This window comes from Hyalella azteca, unplaced genomic scaffold (genome assembly GCF_000764305.2).
Source record: "Hyalella azteca isolate HAZT.00-mixed unplaced genomic scaffold, Hazt_2.0.2 contig4618, whole genome shotgun sequence".
Classification (NCBI taxonomy): domain Eukaryota; kingdom Metazoa; phylum Arthropoda; class Malacostraca; order Amphipoda; family Hyalellidae; genus Hyalella; species Hyalella azteca.
The window spans coordinates 61,716-81,808 of NW_025934831.1; the positions used below are offsets into that span (position 1 = coordinate 61,716).

Sequence of the window (20,093 nt, forward strand, 5' to 3'; positions counted from 1 at the left end):
AGATTGTCGGTACAAAGTATTTCTAGATGATCGATATAGAGTATTTCTAGATTGTAGGTATAAAGTATTTCTAGATTGTAGGTATAAAGTATTTCTAGATTGTCGGTGTAAAGAATTTCTAGATTATCGGCATTAAGTATTTTTAGATGATCGATATAATGTATTTCCAAATTGTAGATATAAAGTATTTTAAATAGTTGGTATAGAGTATTTCTAGATAGTCAGTATAAAGTATTTATAAATAGTCGGCATAAAGTATTTGTAGATTGTTGGTATAAATTATTTTTAGAACTTATTTTCAACTTAACATTAACTTAACATTAACTTAACATCAACTTAACATCAAGTTAACATTAACTTAACTTCAACATAACATTAACTTAACGATAACTTAACATTAACTTAACCTCAACTTAATCTCAACTTAACATCAAGTTAGCGTTAACTTAATTTCAACTTAACATTAACTTAACGTTAACTTAACATTAACTTAACATCAAGTTAACATTAACTCAACGTCGACATAACATTAACTCAACATCAACTAAACATCAAATAACATCAACTTAACATCAACTTAACATCAACTTAACATCAACTTAACATCAACTTAACATTAATCCAACATTAACGCTAGCCATTAGAGCCTACCAAGCACACATCACGAAGCCTACTCGCTGACTGAAGCTCCTCGGTTCACAGAAGCCAAAACTTTGATTTGGTCGATAAGGGCGAACTATTTCGTAACAGCGAATCAGTGAAGCTTTAAGAAACAAAGAAGAAAATGTTCGTAAAGTTGTGTGCCGCTGGTATAGTTCTTTTGATGCGTTATAAAGACTTTATCTTGATGTCGTTGATGGTGCCTTGATGGGTAATGCCGTTATCTTGATGTCGTTGATGTTGCCTTGATGTGTAATGCCGTTATCTTGATGTCATTGATGGTGTCTTGATGGGTAATGCCGTTATCTTCATGTCATTGATGGTGCCTTGATGGGTAATTCCGTTATCTTGATGTCATTGATGGTGCCTTGATGGGTAATGCCTTTATCTTGATGTCATTTATGGTGCCTTGATGGGTAATTCCGGTATCTTGATGTCATTGATAGTGTCTTGATGGGTAATGCCGTTATCTTGATGTCATTGATGGTACCTTGATGGGTAATTCCATATTCTTGGATTGTGTAACGATATCTTGATGCGTTAAGCCATTATCTTGATGTCATTGATGGTGCCTTGATGGGTAAAGCCGTTATTTTGATGTATTTAATGATATCTTTGTACGTAATGCAGTTATCTTCATGTCATTGATGGTGCCTTGATGGGTAATGCCATAATCTTTGATTGTTTAATGATATCTCGATGCGTTAAGCCATTATCTTGATGTCGTTGATGGCATTCCACAAGAAAAAGGCAGGTTCATAATGAAAGCCAAGTCAGCAGGGCATATACTTTCAAAAAAAGTTAAGAGATCGTAAGTTCATCAGCCAATCATTGACGGCCTTTCAAGCGAAATCCATCAATCATAGACAAGAAAATAGAGCGTAAGTACTTACGTTCACTTAGCCAGTTTTGAAAGTAAGGCCCCAGAAGCCATTACTGTTGCACCAAAAATTCGTCGGCAAATTACAGCTCAGTGAGCTCGGTGAGCAGAGCCTAAAGTGCTTCTGTTATGCACATATGCACAGAAAAGATGATATTGATCATGTATGGCCGCAAAGTTGTATTTCTGGACTGTCGGTAAAGTATTTCTATATTATCGGTGTAAAGTATTTCTAGATTGTCGATATAAAGTATTTCTAGATTGTCGATATAAAGTATTTCTAGATTGACGATATAAAGCATATCTGTATTATCGTTGAAAAGTATTTCTAGATGGTCGATATAAAGTTTTTCTATATTGTCGGTATCAAGTATTTCTAGGTTATCGGAATAAAGTATTTATGGATTATCGGCATCAAGTATTTATGGATTATCTGTATAAAATATTTCTAGACTGTCGGTTTAAAATATTTCTAAATTATCGATGTAAAGTATTGCGACTAGTCGGTATGAAGTATTTCTAGATTTTCGGTACAAAGTATTACTAGATTATCGGTATAAAGTATTCTAGATTGTCGATATAAAGTATTTCTAGATTGTCGACATAAAGTATTTCTAAATTATCGGTAGCAAGTATTTCTAGGTTATCGAGATAAAGTATTCCTAGATTGTCGATATAAAGCATATCTTTATTGCTGCTATAAAATATTTCTAGATTATCGATATAAATATTGCTAGATAGTCGGTATAAAGTATCTCTAGATTTTCGGTATAAAGTGCTACTAGATTATCGGTTTAAGTATTATAGATTGTCGATATAAAGTATTTCTAGATTTCGGTATAAATTATTTTTTGATCATCGGTGTAAAGTATTACTAGATTGTCGATATAAAGTATTTCTAGATTGCCGGTAAAAGTTATTTCTAGATTTTCGGTAGAAGATATTCCTAGATTATCGGTCTAAAGTATGTCTAGATTATTGTTATGAAGTATTTCTAGATTGTCGGCTTAAAGTATTTCTAAATTATCTGTATAAAGTTTTTCTAGATTGTCGGTATAAAATATTTCTAAATTGTCGAAACGAAGTATTTCTAGATTTTCGGTGTAAAGTATTTCTAGATTGTAGGTATAAAATATTTCTAGATTGTCGGCTTAAAGTATTTCTAAATTATCTGTATAAAGTTTTTCTAGATTGAAGGTATAAAATATTTCTAGATTGTCGATGTAAAGTATTTCTAGCTTATTGGTATAAAGTATTTCTAGAACTTAACACCAACTTAGCATTAACTTAACATCAACCTAACATCAACTTAACATCAACTTAACATCAACTTAACATCAACTTAACATCAGCTTAACATAAACTTAATATCAACTTAACATCAACTTAACATCAACTTAACATCAACTTAACAGCAACTTAACATCAACTTGATATCAACTTAACATCAATCTAACATGAACTTATCATGACCCATGAACTTAGAATCAACCTAACATCAACTTAGCATCAATTTAACATAAACTTAGCATAAATCTAAAATAAACCTAACTTTAATTTACATCAACTTAACGTAAACTTAACATAAACGTAACATCAACTTAACATCAATTTAACATCAACTTAACGTAAACTTAATGCCGCTATCTTGATGTCATTGATGGTGACTCGATACGCTAAGCCATTATCTTGATGTCATTGATGGTGTTTTGATACGTAATGCAGTTATCTTGATGTCATTGATGGTGCCTTTATACGTTAAGCCATAATCTTGATGTCATTGATGGTGTCTCGATACATTAAGCCATAATCTTGATGTCATTGATGGTGTCTCGATACATTAAGCCATTGTCCTGATGGCACGCCAGTAGAACAAGGCAGGTTCATAAAGAAGGTCTGGGCCTATACTTTCAAAAAAAGTTAAGATATCGTAAGTTCATCAGCCAATCATTGACGGCATTTCAAGCAAAAGCCACCAATCGTAGACAAGAAAATAGAGCGTAAGAACTTACGTTCAACTAGCGAATTTTCAAAGTACAGGCCCAGGTAAGCAGAAGCCATTGCTGTTGCACCGTAAATTCGTAGGCAAATTGCAGTTCAATGAGCAGAGCCTAAAGTGCTTTATATTATGCACTTAGACACAGAAAATATGATATTGATCAAATATGGCACATAAAGAAGTCAATGTGAAGAGACCTTGTCGTGTGGTCTGTACTAACAACGATGCACCATGACACCTACACGATACCGAACCATGAGAGGTCAATTTTTACTGCTGAAAAGCAAAAATAATGATAATTATGAAGCTCTTTGTCATTTATTCTCTTTGTTTAAAGAAATTTTACTGTGAAAAGCTAAAATGATGATAATCCTAATGTCTTTGTCATTTATTCTCTTTGTTTCAAGTAACTTTAGCGACAGAAAATATTTTCTTGGAGGCATGACAGTAAATTTGCGTAAATGTAATATATAATTTGAATTTTAGATTAGATACAAGTACTTCTTTCTTTTGTTCGTGTAAATTGCGAGTTCACCAAGTAGTTAATAGCAAAGAAAGCGCCAATTCAATTTATCACATATTTGATCCAAAGTTTCGGAGACCAACTCCATATCATCAGTTCATAAATGTAGAAATAAATTAAAATGTGATGTACGATAATGTTCTCGGTATGCAGAGTCATAATTTAATAGACTAAATTGTGAGCAAAAGCATTTAGTGAGTAAGAGAATGTATGATAATGAACACCCACTAATACGGTGGGCGCTAATCGAAATGATTATTCATTATAATAACCATTATTAAGATCGTCTGTCGTCCAGCAATAGTACAGTCATAAAGAATTCATAGACAGTATATATTATATTGTCCAGTGAATATGGCGTCAAGTACAAAGAGCACAATACAATATAACAATACAATATAAAGTGTCAAGTACAAAGAGCGCTCTAGGAACACTTTGTTCAAGTAAAGTGTCAAGTACAAAGAGCGCTCTAGGAACACTTTGTTCAAGTAAAATGTCAAGTACAAAGAGCGCTCTAGAAACACTTTGTTCAAGTAAAATAACAGTTCCGAATAAATTATTGAGGTAAAAATTTCTTCTTTGTGTGGCTTGCTTGTATCGCGTGCAAATCTTTTTGCACAAGTTCGGGACTCGCGAAAATGACACCGCGAGTTGGCCATTCTTTACAATCATGAGAATTTATACCAAGTTTAGGAGGTACAGAGCTACAGAGTACAGTTGTACTGGTACAGCAAGAATCAGGGGTACAGAGCTACAGAGTACAGTTGTACTGGTAGAGGTACAGAGCTACAGAGTACAGTTGTACTGGTGCACCAAGTATCAGGGGTACAGAGCTACAGAGTACAGTTGTACTGGTACAGCAAGAATCAGGGGTACAGAGCTACAGAGTACAGTTGTACTGGTGCACCAAGTATCAGAGGTACAGAGCTTCAACTCGTATTCTTCAACTCGTATTCTTCAACTCGTATTCTTCAACTCGTATTCTTCAACTCGTATTCTTCAACTCGTATTCTTCAACTCTTATTCTTCAACTCGTATTCTTCAACTCGAATTTTTATTTAAGCAGGTGCTTCATTTTTTCAACACGAATTTTATTTCCTTAATAAAGTTTGTACTTAAACACTTGTTTTTCTTAATTCAACTCGTATTTTTACATCAACACGTGTTGTTTTTTCAACTCATATTTCCACTTCAAGATGTGTTGCTTTTTCAACTCGTATTTTTACTTCAGCATGTGTTGTTTTTTCAACTCGTATTTTTACTTCAACATGTGTTGGTTTTTCAACTCGTATTTTTATTTTAACCCGTGTTGATGTTTTTTTTCAACTCGTATTTTTATTTCAAACCGTGTTGATGTTTTTCTTAGCAGGTATCCGCCAAACATTCAAAAAGTGACGAAAATAAAATCATAAATATGCATTAAATCAATCCCAAGAATTAGTTCAAAAAACGATCTCCATCTTTTTCCAAGAGTATTCAATTTTGTATAAGAAAAAAACGTAGAATTTCTTCAATAATAAAAAGTATTCACTGGATATATTCTAATTAGGTTATGCAATATTATAGTCATGCGTCCTGAGGAAATTGTATGAATAATTTCTAGAAATTCTTACTGAATAAATTTATAGAATTACTGTGGCGCAATAAATTATCAACGTTATGTGGCATTACAGTCATTATGCTATAAATAATGTATTACAAACAATATAGAGAAAAATTACTGAGATAATACAGAGAGAAATAGAGTACCCAAAATATTTCACCATCTTATATAGAGATAAATAATTGAGAACATTAAGCTAAAGGGAGACAATCAGTCCCAGGTTGTTCGCTTCATGACAATAATGATGGCTTCATGCATTATAGAGAATTGACATGAGTAACATCATGACTAATGCGATCAGCAGACATGATGAGTGTCAGCCATCAGTCTATAGTTCAGCCCTCGATTATTGGAAGAGGTTTATTGCTGTACTGTGATAGCTGCATTATTATTGCTGCATAACTACTGCTAGATTTAATTTTGCTGCACCACTGCTGCTAGATTTGATTACTACACTATACAGCTGCATCACTGCTATACACCAACAACCTTTTCGCTTCCGGTCTCTTTTAATCATCAAAGATGACCTCTTTGCCCTCTTGAGAAATGGTCAACAATTACTTAGACTAATGTGGCTCAATACCTTCACACGGATATCTTCTTAATTCTAATGTGGCTCGATACCTTGAGCCTGTGGCTCAACTAGAAAGATATCTATCTTCCTAGTTCTAGTCTTAATACAGACAATGAGTGCAAGTCTAGCTTCATTATATTGAGTCGATCGAGGCTAATAATATGGACGCGTTTGATGTTCTCGTTCAGAAGAAATATTCGTCATGCGAAGCAAAAATGAAAACAAAACAGAGATTCAAGATGTCGAATATTGTTTGATTTATGGCACTGCCCAACATGTGTTTTTTCCACAGCGCCCTGATGCATTTGATCGTAATTTCGTAATTTTTTATTCTTTTCTACCAGATAGCTGCACTCAGCCCTCCACTTCCATTTCCCTCCACGCTGCCCTCCTTTCTTTTGTTCAACTATCTTATTTCTGTTCTAAATATTACGTGAAATAAAAATATTACCTGAAATAAAAATATTGCATGCAATAAAAATATTATCTGAAATAAAAATATTACCTGAAATAAAAATATCACCTGAAATAAAAATATTACCTGAAATAAAAATATAACCTGAAATAAAAATATTACCTTAAATAAAAATATTACCAGAAATAAAAATATTACCTGAAATAAAAATATTATCTGAAATAAAAATATTACCTGAAATAAAAATATCACCTGAAATAAAAATATTACCTGAAATAAAAATATAACCTGAAATAAAAATATTACCTTAAATAAAAATATTACCAGAAATAAAAATATTACCTGAAATAAAAATATCACCTGAAATAAAAATATCACCTGAAATAAAAATATCACCTGAAATAAAAACATAACCTGAAATGAAAATATTATCTGAAATTAAAATATTACCTGAAATAAAAATATTACCTGAAATAAAAATATCACCTGAAATAAAAATATAACCTGAAATAAAAATATCGCCTGAAATAAAAATATTACCTGAAATAAAAATATCACCTGAAATAAAAATATTACCTGAAATAAAAATATTATCTGAAATAAAAATATTGGTACCTGAAATAAAAATATTTCCTGAAATAAAAATATTACGTGAAATAAAAACATTACCTGAAATAAAAATACCTGAAATAAAAATATTACCTGAAATACCTGAAATTAACGGCAAGAAAATTAATTTCCTGAGAATAGATTTGCAGAATATACGAAACTGAACGTGACCCGTGTTATCTTAAATAAACTTTACCCGTGTTATCTTAAATAAACTTTACCCGTGTTATCTTAAATAAACGAGGCCCGTGTTTTCGTAAATAAACGTGGTCCGTATTATCTTAAGTAAATGTGAACCATGTTATCTTAAATAAACATGACTCGTGTTATCTTAAATAAACATGGTCCGTGTTATCTTTAATAAACGTGACTCGTGTTATCTTAAATAAGCGTAACTCGTGTTATCTTAAATAAACGTGACCCGTGTTATCTTAAAAACTTGACTCGTGTTATCTTAAATAAACGTGACCCGTGTTATCTTAAATAAACGTGGTCAGTGTTATCTTAAATAAACATGGTCCGTGTTATCTTAAATAAACATGGTCCGTGTTATCTTAAATAAACGTGGTCCGTGTTATCTTAAATAAACATGGTCCGTGTTATCTTAAATAAACGTGACCCGTGTTATCTTAAATAAACGTGACCCGTGTTATCTTAAATAAACGTGACCCGTGTTATCTTAAATAAAGGCCTAATCGAAAAATATAACAATAATATTATTAATAATAACAATATAAAGCCTTAGCGAGAGCCGCTAGCAGACGTTGGGGCGGTATAGTGCTGGGGATAATTGCATATGTTTTTCAATCATATATAATCATTTTTTTTTCATAATCATTTTCATTTTATAATCATATCACACATTTTTTTCAATCCAATGTTACAAAATTATTATTAATTCCTCAATGAGTCACTAAATCATTTTTGAAGACCCGAAACCTGTGACATTATATAAATGGACTGAAGTAATTGAAAGTCTTTAGTAATAATTAACGTGAAATCGTGGCATTACTAAGACTGGTAGTAAGTAATTTAGGGATTTCTATACAATTTTTATTTATTTGTTTGTACAGACTGATTTTTTATTGCTACATATATTTGTGTCAACCGTTTTACACGATTGCCTCCTCTGGTGAAGAAAAAGTTCGGGAAATTAAAAGTTCCCTCCTTGTATATTACATCCTATAGTTCACCCCATTTTCACCTAGCTCTGTTAAATGTCTATGTGGTATTTCATTTTCATCTAGCATAACTTCTCGATTTGAAGTTGTTGTGATAGTGATGGCGGTGTCAGGGTTGATTAGGCATTAGATCTGTCAGTGATTTTGAACGTAGCAGAATTTTTTTGCAGATTGTTGCGGTCTCAAATATACTGCTCCAACTTTGCATTGTTTAACATAACATAACATAACATAACATAGTGATGTCGGCGCCGAAGTGTAGGCCTGATGTGGCCTGTCGCCGATTCTTTTCCTTTTCGTGCCTTGTTCATAGATCTAAACTCGTGTCATTTGACCGGATCTTTTCATGACTGACATTCTTGAACGCGTTGATACTTGGAGCGCCAACGATGTCATCGGGGAGGCTGTTCCACATGTCGGTGATTCGAAGCGAGAAGAAATTTTGTCGCGTGGAGAAGTTGCAGCGCAGTTTTTTAGCTTATAGCCGTGGCCCCTGGTGTTGGTTGTATACTTGTATACTTCAATGAGGTCCCCACGCAGACGTCGATAACTGAGGCTTGGAAGCTTCATAATCTTCAATCTTTCTTCATAGGACTTGCTCTTCAAGCCTGGAATTATCCTTGTTGCACGGCTTTGAACATTCTCCATTAAATTTTTGGTCCTTTTCAAATATCGGTGACCACAGAACGTTTTCAAACTCTATATTCGAGCGCACGACGGCAACAAACAACTGCTTCGTCGCTTCTGCATCTAGGAACTCGTATGAGCGTCTGATTAGTCCAAGAAGTTTGTTAGGTGTGTTAGCTTGCGTTTCAACATGCTTAGAAAATTTCAGCTCCTTGTCGATATAAACTACGAGATCTTTTGGCACACTAGACTTTTCAATCATTACTCTCTCGTTGCAACCATGTCTTCTCATACTGTAATCTTACCTTCACATAAATTAATCCAAAATACTCTGTGCAAATGATAAAAATCAAATATTGAATTTAAATCCTCCCATACCTCCTAACTTTTAACGCTTCAATAAATATCAGAATAAAGCAACTAAATGCGGTCATAACTTTTTTATATTTAAGCGGACCATAGTTTACAAATCCGCAGTGAAGGATGTGTTGACCGTTCTCCGCTAGTATCGCAAACGGTTCCAGATTATTCTAATGTTGGTTGAAGTGTCGCGGTGTCGCCCATACCCATAGTCATAGAAGCAACTTTGCAAGTTTTATTTTAAACCACGATTGAAATATTAAAACATGGCAAATCCCGATACCAGTGATGTTAAATCTTCATCTAAAGATGATATTATCGAAAATGCTCCTAAATTAATTAAACTTGTGATAGCCAATGATGTTAATGGAGCAGAAAATTTACTTATTCGTGGTGAAGCGACTGTCCATGATACTGACAGCACAGGAATGACAGGTTTAATGCATGCTGCTTACAAAGGCTTCACAGACATGTGCAAGATGCTAATAAAACAGGTATATAAGATTCTGATTATATTTCCCATATTTTTGTGCATTTTTCCTCTCTAATTTTCCCTAATCAATAAATCATCATGACACAATCATCATGACACAGTCATCATGACACATATTATAATATTGACAAATGACAGTTGACACATCATTCTCTAGCTACTATAAAAAATGGCATTTAGGTTTCATACTTTCGGTAAACTTGAAATCTCTCAGCTACATTATGCTGTTTCTTTAACAATTGAGTGTTAGAGAAATCATTGGATTACAATCATGCAGTTCTGAAAATTGCATGAAAGATTTACCAAATTATCATATAGGTAGGCTACATCATACATGATATACTATGTTACTATAATTCAGTTATTCACATATTTGAACTGATAATGTTGATGCCAGTGCCAGATAAATTAACTCCTACAGTCAAGTCCTATCTATTTTTAGTTTAAACTGCTTGATAAGTTGATAGCTTCACCTTTGCCAAAATTTCATGATGTTGAAGCTGCCATATTTTAGTATAAAGTTAAATTTTTCTTCAAACCTCTTGCTCACAGGCCACCTTTGAGCACACAAGATCTATGAAGTATTTACTTCCAATCAAATTATCAAAGCCATTAGATTTTTAATAGCATCTAAGCCAATCACTGTATTGCTCCTATGACTTGTGTAATAATTAAATTGTCTAGATTTTTAATCGCATCTAAGCTAATCACTGTATTGCTTTCATGAACTTGTGTAATAATTAAATTGTATAGATTTTTAATAGCATCTAAGCCAATCACTGTATTGCTTCTATGAACTTGTGTAATAATTAAATTGTCTAGATTTTTAATAGCATCTAAGCCAATCACTGTATTGCTTTTATTAACTTTTGTAATAATTAAATTGTCTAGATTTTTAATAGCATCTAAGCCAATCACTGTATTGCTTTTATTAACTTTTGTAATAATTAAATTGTGTAGATTTTTAATAGCATCTAAGCCAATCAATGTATTGCTTTTATTAACTTGTGTAATAATTAAATTGTGTAGATTTTTAATAGCATCTAAGCCAATCACTGTATTGATTTTATTCACTAATGTATTAATTAAATTGTCTTTGACAGGGCAGTGATGTCAATGCTGACAGCCACTCACACTCGTACTATCCGTTGCACTTTGCTGCGCTCTCCAGTAGCCTGGATACTGTTCAACTTCTGCTGGAACATGGAGCTAAAACTTACAAAGTAAGGAGAATTAAAGGCAATTTTGGTGTACTGGCATTGTTCAATCAGTTAGATTGTTCTCAGGTAGAACAATCTATGAACAGAACATTTTATTTTTTTCTTGCATTTTGAGTCATAACAGAAGTAAGGTAGGTATTTTGATATAAAATGTTGGTCTGTTTGAACAATTTATATTATATAAGTAAATATGCTACAAATTCCAAATTCTTGAATTGGGAGCTTCTGAGCTGCTTCATCTTTTGTTTCTAGCTAAATTTTTTTCATACCTTATATGTTGATTGACGTATGTGGCCAAAAACTCTGATATGTTTATAACTGAAATAGGTATTATTTATTCTTAAAATTATCCTTCAAAAAATGCAAGTTAATGCTATTGTATTCTGATTATGTATATAATCATCATTTCTTTTATATATCAAGTTCAATGTGAAAATTTTATTACTTTCCTAATTCAGTTAGAAATTATACTATAGATAATATTTATTCTGAACATTACTAGTACCTTGGATGACTAAGGTTGCTTAGAGTACCTACATTTTAAAATTAGAGTAGCAAAAATTAGAGTACCTACATTTTGTTTCTTCAAATGTTATTTATTACCTATATTATAGGAAAAAATATTTCCAGACCAACTCCCTGGGCCGAACAGCTGCTCAAATGGCAGGTTTTGTGGGCCAGTCAAGTTGTGTCGCCCTCATCAACAACCATGTGGACCGCAGTGAACTGCGGCGCTACACTCATCCTGAGTCAGAGCTCCAGACCACCAGGCTTGACCCAGAGGCTGAACAACCTCTTTATGATCTCATGGTGCAGGTATGTTCAATATTTAATGCATGTGATTTTATTTTTAGACGTAGCACTAAAATGCCCCTCTGCCTGGAGGAAAATGATCACTTCCTGAGTCAGAGCTATAGACTACCCGGCTTGACCCAGAGGCTGAACAACCTCTTTATGATCTCATGGTGCAGGTATGTTTAATATTCAATGCATGTGATTTTATTTTTGCACGTAGCACTAAAATGCCCCGCTGCTTGGGGGAAAATGATCACTTCCTGAGTCAGAGCTATAGACTACCAGGCTTGACGCAGAGGCTGAACAACCTCTTTATGATCTCATGGTGCAGGTATGTTCAATATTCAATGATTTTGATTTTATTTTCACACGTAACACTAATATTCCCATCTGTCTGGGGGAAAATGATCACTTCCTGAGTCAGAGCTATAGACTACCCGGCTTGACCCAGAGGCTGAACAACCTCTTTATGACCTCATGGTGCAGGTACGTTTGATATTTAATGATTTTGATTTTATTTTCAAACGTAGCACTAATATTCCCATCTGTCTGGGGGAAAATGATCACTTCCTGAGTCAGAGCTATAGACTACCAGGCTTGACCCAGAGGCTGAACAACCTCTTTATGACCTCATGGTGCAGGTATGTTCAATATTCAATGATTTTGATTTTATTCTTGCACGTAGCACTAAAATGCCCCTTAGCCTAGGGGGAACTGATTAAAAACTACCAGGCTTGATTCTGAGGTTGAACAACCTCTTTATGACCTCATGGTGCAGGTATGTTCAATATTCAGTGATTTTAAAAATAAATCATTGTTTATACTCAGAAATCATGGTAGGAGTTGGTAAATAAATTAATGGTGTAGTGCAGTTGTAACCACTGAGGGAACTAATTTGTCATTCAAGTTATACATAAAATCCTGCCGTTAATAGCTTACACAATTTTTAGCATTAATGACATTTGTTTCTCTTAAAGGTGTTTGAATGACTGATGATAAAAATAAGAATTATTCATCAATACTATCGATCCAATACTAAAAGAAAAATATCTAATCAATAATCACCCAGATTTTGTTGTTAAAGCTAAAATGGAAATAACTTAGCTTAATTATTTATGATGCATTTATGGTTGACAGTATTAGAACATGTGTATTTAACTCGGCTTTAATCTTATCACTAACCTTTTAACATGCATTTGCTCACTGAATTGAAACCTCCTTTAATAAGCATAGTTAATATAAAACATAACTCAGTACTCACTGCAGTGAGTGACAGAGAGCGCATTTTCTCGACAACAAAAACTTGAGGTCACAGACAGATGGACAGACAGACATGGCAAGCACAATAGAGCATTTTTTCCATAAATGAGAAAATGCACAAACTAGTAAGTATTTCTAGTGAATATTACAGTTCCTATTTTTGACTGGGTTCATTTTATGTAAATTACTTGGTTTTATTTTTCAGCTTAACTTGCATCCTGTGTACCTCACACTCCGCGTGTGCAAGTCACCCGTGCTGCTGAAGCACCTTAAGGCTGCTGCAGCCGTACTCGACCACCTCAGTGTTACTGAAACTAAACGCTCCAATAATGTTAATGAGGTCAGGCTTGTCTACCATTTATAAATTATCATGTTTTGTTTACCTGACCACCTCAGTGTTACTGAAACTAAACGCTCCAATAATGTTAATGAGGTCAGGCTTGTCTACCATTTATAAATTATCCTGTTTTGTTTACCTGTGTTCAATTTGTTTTAGTTCTACCATTTATAAATTATCATGTTTTGTTTACCTGTGTTCAATTTGTTTTAGTTCTACCATTTATAAATTATCATGTTTTGTTTACCTGTGTTCAAATTGTTTTAGTGTGTTTTATTTTCTGTTAAATATGCTTCATCTTCAAGAATATGAACAATATTAAATAAATATTAAATAGATGTTCTTCAGCAAAGGGGTTTAGAATTATCAGAAAAGCTTCACCTATCATTAAATGTTTCACCCCTGTTCATGTACCTATACTAACTCGAAAAGGGCACAATATGAATGAGGTGAACACCTAGCCCTTATACCGGTACCTACCACAATATGGGAAGGAGACCCAAAGAACTTATAAAAATTTTGTTCTCTAAAATGTGATGCATACAATTTATATGCTCAACTCTGGAACAACCTTTCGCTCCTTATATTTAAGTAGGTAATATTTTCAATTTGAAAACAATTTCCATTAATCAATTACATTTTTCTTTCATCTGGAAAGCTGTTCCTGAGACAGTGATATATGTTATTAGGAATCATGAAAAATTATTGTATTTCAGGTTTAAAGCTTGAAGTTCCTCCTGTGATAAACGTTATTGGGAATCATAAAAAATTAATTATTATATATCAGGTTTTAAGCTTGAAGTTCAACCTGTGATAAATGTTATTGGGAATCATAAACAATTAATTATTATGTATCAGGTTTTAAGCTTGAAGTTCAACCTGTGATAAATATTATTGGGAATCATAAAAAATTAATTATTATGTTTAAGGTTTTAAGTTTGAAGTTCCTCCGGTGATAAATGTTATTGGGAATCATAAAAAAATTAATTACTATATATAAGGTTTTAAGTTTGAAGTTCCTCCTGTGATAAATGTTATTGGGAATCATAAAAAAATTAATTAGTATGTATCAGGTTTTAAGCTTGAAGTTCCACTACCTGGGTTATCTTCTCAAGCATCTGGCGAGCAAAGTTGAAGAAGCTAACAAAGATCAGAGCTCCACTGATTTTCCGCAAGGTTAGTTTCTAGTGCTGCATTTGCCTTAAAATTCAAAGTATTTTTGGCACTAAATTTTTTTTTATTTGAACTGTGATAAACTGTGATTTTTTATTTGATAATAATGACAATTTGTGTATAAAAAATTGAAAGATATGATGTTTTCTTTTCGTCAGTTTGTCATTTTCTATCGTCTCATATCTCATATCAATCGTCTTATCTGTCTCATGTTAATATAACAAATTAATAATGAGACATTTAAGACGGTAAAAACTAAGTAAAATAGTTAATCTAACTTAATAATAACTGAATTATCATAATCATTGTAGAGAAACTTAACAATTTTAATAAAAAAAAACATTTGATCCCATTTTCTTGAAAACAATTTTAATAACAAAAAAATAAGAAAAAATCTTATTTTCTTGAAATAAGCAATAAATTAATTACGAACTAGGAGAGGAAGTTAAGATAAGAGATAACCTGTGTAGGTTCCATATGTTACCTATGCTTAATGACAGATAAGTTGCATGAGCTTAACAACTTAGTGATCTGAATCCCTAAATTCATGGTAATTAGAGGATAATACTCACTAATGGGTAATTAGCACGACAATACACACTAATGAGATAATTAACATGACAATACCCACTAATGGGATAATTAACATGACAATACCCACTAATGAGATAGTGAACACGACAACACACTAACGAGATAATTAAGACAACAAGACACTAATGAGCTAATTAAGACAACAAGACACTAATGAGCCACGACAATACCCACTAATGAGCTAATTAAGACCACAAGACACTAATGAGCCACGACAATACCCACTAATGAGCTAATTAAGACAACAAGACACTAATGAGCCACGACAATACCCACTAATGAGCTAATTAACACAACAAGACACTAATGAGCCACGACAATACCCGCTAATGAGCTAATTAAGACAACAAGACACTAATGAGCCACAGCAGCAGAGGTGCCGCCGTGTCTGGAGGTTAGGTTAGGTTAGACACAAGACACTAATGAGCTAATTGACACAAGACACTAAATAGACACTAATGAGGTAATTGAAACAAGACACTAATGAGCTAATTAAGACAACAAGACACTAATGAGCCACGGCAGCAGAGGTGCCGCCGTGTCTGGAGGGGGGTGTAATCAACACAATACCCACTAATGAGATAGTTGACGCTACAACACACTAATGAGATAATTAAGACAAGACACTAATGAGCCCCAGCAGCAGAGGTGCCGCCGTGTCTGGAGGGGGCAATGAAGCAGTGGCTGCGATGTCGTGCGAGGGACGGCGCTGAGGTCGTGCTGGAGCTCTGGGTCCGTGATGCTGTCAAAGCCTTCCACTGCCTCGAGATGCCTTTGTTCCTCCAGGTATATGTTGTTTGTTATGATTTATGTGGTAATAATTAATAATATGTATGCATTAATCTAATCATATTTAATATAATGTATGCAAATGCCTGCCCATCTCTCTTGCCAAAGGTTGGGTTCAACTCTGCTGGTGGATAGCTTCTTTACGCTAATTTAATTTAACTTTAATTTTTCATTGAATTTTTAACTTTAATTTTTATAGTACCATCATTATTAGAGTGACAGAGGGATATATCTCATCCAGAACTAGCTCATTGTTTGAAAAAAATCGCTTACGCAGCATTGTAAGACATTTAGCTTTGACTAGTTTACCATTAGTACAATTGACTGCACCAGACAAGATTAAATGGTTTCCCTTTTAAAAAGGTTCATTTAAAAAGGTTTCCTTGTCCCTTTTAAAGGTGACAAATTTAGGCTCTTACATATATGGTGTTTAATACGCTGAAACCATATATTCGAAATCAACCATACAACAAAGCTGTATTTTTCCGCCAAAATGAAAGTATTGAATACTGGTGAAGTCGTTCAGTAGATTTGCTGAACTATTTTTGCATTTGATAAGCTATCCACACATCGCTATCTCCATTCATCAACAACAAGTTCCTTAACACGTTCAATAGTTTGGCTGTAGCACTTTGATTGTGGAACGCTTTTGTTGTCAGCCAAGTCGGTATCCTTAATATCTGTTCGGTACGTAGCAGTCCCAGGCCACGATGGATCGCCACCTCTGATTATCGTTCATCCGCCCTAATTTTGGCCACCTGATGCACGATGCTGTAACAGTTATACGATAACAGTTAACAGTTAACATCCTTAGTAAAGTTGTCTCTTGAAGGTCTCCAGGGTGAACTCCCCCTCTCTTAGATCTCTTGGTGGGACGTTAGGTAGTGTTGCAGGGGAAGTGTTAGGTGGAAGGGGGTTTGCTGGGTGGAACAATACTACCAGTGTTGTTCCAGCAATAACTAGGTGAACATTGCTGTGATGCTTTATTTCAACATCATTGTGTAGTGCATGGTACACGGTCTTTGACGTTACATTATTACATCAATTCTTGTCACATTAATGTTTAACAACATCGTAGGTTGCCCGCAACATCGCAGGGTTCTGATGTTACATCCCAACATAAATTCTTGTCACATTAATGTTGTAACAACATAGCAGGTTGCCCGCAACATCGCAAGCTCTGATGTTACAATGTTACATCCAAACGTCAACTCTCGTCATATTAATGTTGTAACAACATGGCAGGTTGCCCGCAACATGGCAGGCCAGGAGGTGCAGGNGGCGGGCCAGGAGGTGCAGGCGCTGGCTGTGCTCAGTGGGGCCATCAACGGGCAGCGCGTCTTCGCTGAGGACCGCGCGTCCTGCGCCTCCTGTGGGGACACGAAGGACACCAAACACTGTGCCAAGTGTAGGACTGTGCAGTACTGCGACAAGTGGGTCATGGGGGGGACAAGTGGGTCATGGCTGGGACAAGTGGGTCATGGGGGGGACAAGTGGGTCATGGGTGGGACAAGTGGGTCATGGGTGGGACAAGACATCAACGGGCAGCGCGTCTTCGCTGAGGACCGCGCGTCCTGCGCCTCCTGCGGGGACACGAGGGACACCAAACACTGTGCCAAGTGCAGGACTGTACAGTACTGTGACAAGTGGGTCATGGCTGGGACAAGTGGGTCATGGGGGGGACAAGTGGGTCATGGGTGGGACAAGTGGGTCATGGCTGGGACAAGTGGGTCATGGGTGGGACAAGACATCAACGGGCAGCGCGTCTTCGCTGAGGACCGCGCGTCCTGCGCCTCCTGCGGGGACACGAAGGACACCAAACTCTGCGCCAAGTGTAGGACTGAGACAAGTGGGTCATGGGTGGGACAAGTGGGTCATGGGTGACACGAGGGACACCAAACACTGCGCCAAGTGCAGGACTGTGCAGTACTGCGACAAGTGGGTCATGGGGGGGACAAGTGGGTCATGGCTGGGACAAGTGGGTCATGGGTAGCATTAGAGTGTGCAGTACTGCGACAAGTGGATCATGGGTGTGACAAGTGGGTCATAGGTAGGAGAAGTGTGTCATAAATTAGCATTCCTTCAGTGTACACTTCGGCCACGAGTTGTGCATTAAGTTACAAGTTTGTTGCATTGATAACAAATTGGATTTTATCTTCAATTTCCATGGTAAATAAATAAAAGATTATATAGGTATAATAAAAGATATAAGTAAAAAAAGATTAGCTTGTAGCAGTAAATGTTCCATCACCTGAAGTTTGCATTTGGTGCTAAATTGTTCATTATTGTCCTAGGTTTACGGATTTATTATATGTCATAATTAGTTTATATTTATTTATTAGTTTATTAGTTTATATGTCATAATTCTTGATGATTTTGATGACCAAGATGAGCTAAATTTTATCCATTAACTAAACCTAATTAATTAACTTGAACCTTTGCTCTATAACTTTTATAATAATCACCTTAATATTATTCGATTGTTCAGGTACTGCCAGAAGCTGCACTGGTCAACCCACAAGAAATCCTGCGACAAAATAAGCAAAAACCTTGCAATTTCTTCTGAAAAACTCGACAAAGAAAACCGCGCCACTCAAGACGCCGCGAAATGAGGAGTGCTAGCCTTGCTTTAACACGTTGACTACGAAGTGGTACATATGCGTACCACGAAATGTATTTCTCCAGGACGAAGTGGTACATAATTCAGGTTGCCTAAAATCGGCCAAATCCGAGAACAAAAAAAGGCCAAAAAAGGCCGATAACTCAATGTATTCTAGTTCATTTGTAGGTTCCGCTATAAAAATTCCATTTATTTTCTTTTTGCAGTATTTAAAATTTAATTAGGAAGTACCCCTATCATAAATTTTAGCCGGCCAACGCAATTGAGAAAAACTAAATCACGGAATTTGTCCGGAAAAAATGACCGTCTGGTAACCCTGCTTAAAAAACGTACAAAAAATGAAATAATAGTACAAGATGAAGCAATCGTAGTCAACGTGTTAACAATGCACATTTTTGTGCTGGTAATCTTCATTAGTTTAGTTGAGGAATCATCTCGATAAGAAAGTTGTCCTGATTATTTTATGGTGTAAAATAAGAGAATACGTCACGATCTAGATCTCTCATAGTAGTATATGTTCACTTATTAGTGGATTAGAAGTTTCGAATTTTAAATTTTTTAAATCTTGAAATACAATATTTTGTCAGTGCTGGGTAGCTGCATTTTTTCGAATTATCCACGCCCTTATAGTAGATTTGATTTTTATTCAAAGCTTCTCTCGTGTCGTCTCTTTGGATTTTTTATTAGAATTTCCTCGTATATATTTTGTGAATTTGCATTTGTTTTCAAATAAGTTCGTGCTGTCAATGATATTCAGATTTCAGTTATCCGGAATTACCTTTTTTTTTTTTTTTGCAAAGAAAAAACACGACGACTTCATTCAGTATGGAAGATATATTTCATATTAAGTTTCCAATGTTATTGTGCGTGTTTTTTGCCGTAGTGAAATTTGCTTGTATGAGAATAAATTCAAATTGCTGTTGTTTATACTTTAATGGTTGTTACAAAATTAAGAAATTTAACTTCCATTCTCCTATGTTGCAGTACAAATTTAGTTGTCATTGTTACTGAATTATATAATAATATAAAATTTATATAATTTTATATTATTATCGTCTTTGCCATCAAATGCAATGTGAGATAATTTTTCTATTATAAAAAATCTGCTCTTTTTGTCATTGTTACTGAATTCACGATGCTCATGCGCCCTCATGCATCATGATGCTCATGCGCCCTCATGCATCATGACCCTCGTGCATCACGATACCCATGCGCCCTCGTGCATCACGATACCCATGCGCCCTCGTGCATCACGATACCCATGCGCCCTCGTGCATCACGATGCTCATGCGCCCTCGTGCATCACGATGCTCATGCGCCCTCGTGCATCACGATGCTCATGCGCATCACAATGCTCATGGCGAAAGAGAGACTAGCCTGA

The 20,093-nt window shown here is 34.9% G+C and overlaps 1 protein-coding gene across 4 annotated transcripts; it reads left to right on the forward strand.

Moving 5' to 3' along the window:
• The first annotated feature begins 9,600 nt into the window (after window positions 1-9,600).
• Window positions 9,601-18,769, forward strand: LOC108665954 (ankyrin repeat and MYND domain-containing protein 2). 4 transcript variants are annotated; one of them, XM_047880079.1, is made up of 9 exons: window positions 9,601-9,925; window positions 11,028-11,147; window positions 11,775-11,960; window positions 13,405-13,539; window positions 14,610-14,712; window positions 15,944-16,089; window positions 17,251-17,264; window positions 17,373-17,525; window positions 18,581-18,769. In XM_047880079.1, exons 1-9 carry the CDS (start codon window positions 9,698-9,700, stop codon window positions 18,702-18,704), a joined length of 1,209 nt encoding a protein of 402 aa, XP_047736035.1. In that variant the 5' UTR covers window positions 9,601-9,697; the 3' UTR covers window positions 18,705-18,769. The 4 variants fall into 4 exon arrangements, with proteins under 4 accessions (XP_047736035.1, XP_047736032.1, XP_047736033.1 ...); XM_047880076.1 differs by lacking the exon at window positions 17,251-17,264 and having other exon boundaries at window positions 17,338-17,525; XM_047880077.1 differs by lacking the exon at window positions 17,251-17,264 and having other exon boundaries at window positions 15,947-16,089; window positions 17,338-17,525.
• The last annotated feature ends 1,324 nt before the right edge of the window (window positions 18,770-20,093 follow it).